Source organism: Capsella rubella, unplaced genomic scaffold (assembly GCF_000375325.1).
Source record: "Capsella rubella cultivar Monte Gargano unplaced genomic scaffold, Caprub1_0 scaffold_264, whole genome shotgun sequence".
NCBI lineage: Eukaryota > Viridiplantae > Streptophyta > Magnoliopsida > Brassicales > Brassicaceae > Capsella > Capsella rubella.
The window spans coordinates 1,496-1,724 of NW_006238665.1; the positions used below are offsets into that span (position 1 = coordinate 1,496).

A 229-nucleotide genomic window follows, 5' to 3' on the forward strand; every position below is an offset into this window, starting at 1 on the left:
ATGACTGCTTGTTGGTGTAGCCATCATGAAACACTCTCCTGTCGAACTGCCATGGTCTTCCCAGCAGAATATGACTTGACTTCATTGGGATCACATCACATAGCAACTCATCCTCATTCTTCCCAATCGCTAGTTTCACCATCACTTGCTGCGAAACTGTTAAAGCTCCCTTGTTGTTCAGCCACTGTAGCTGATAAGGTCTTGGTTGTGAAGTGGTCTTGAGATTAAG

General features: G+C 45.0%; 1 protein-coding gene across 1 annotated transcript in view; it reads right to left on the reverse strand.

Annotated features, from left to right (window-relative positions):
• Positions 1-229, reverse strand: part of LOC111829348 — a gene marked incomplete at its 3' end in the record, with an annotated part of 1,937 nt that overhangs the window by 890 nt on the left and 818 nt on the right. The window contains exon 3 of the mRNA XM_023778263.1: positions 35-217. Coding sequence (XP_023634031.1) covers positions 35-217 — 183 coding nt within the window. The remainder of the gene's footprint in view (positions 1-34; positions 218-229) is intronic.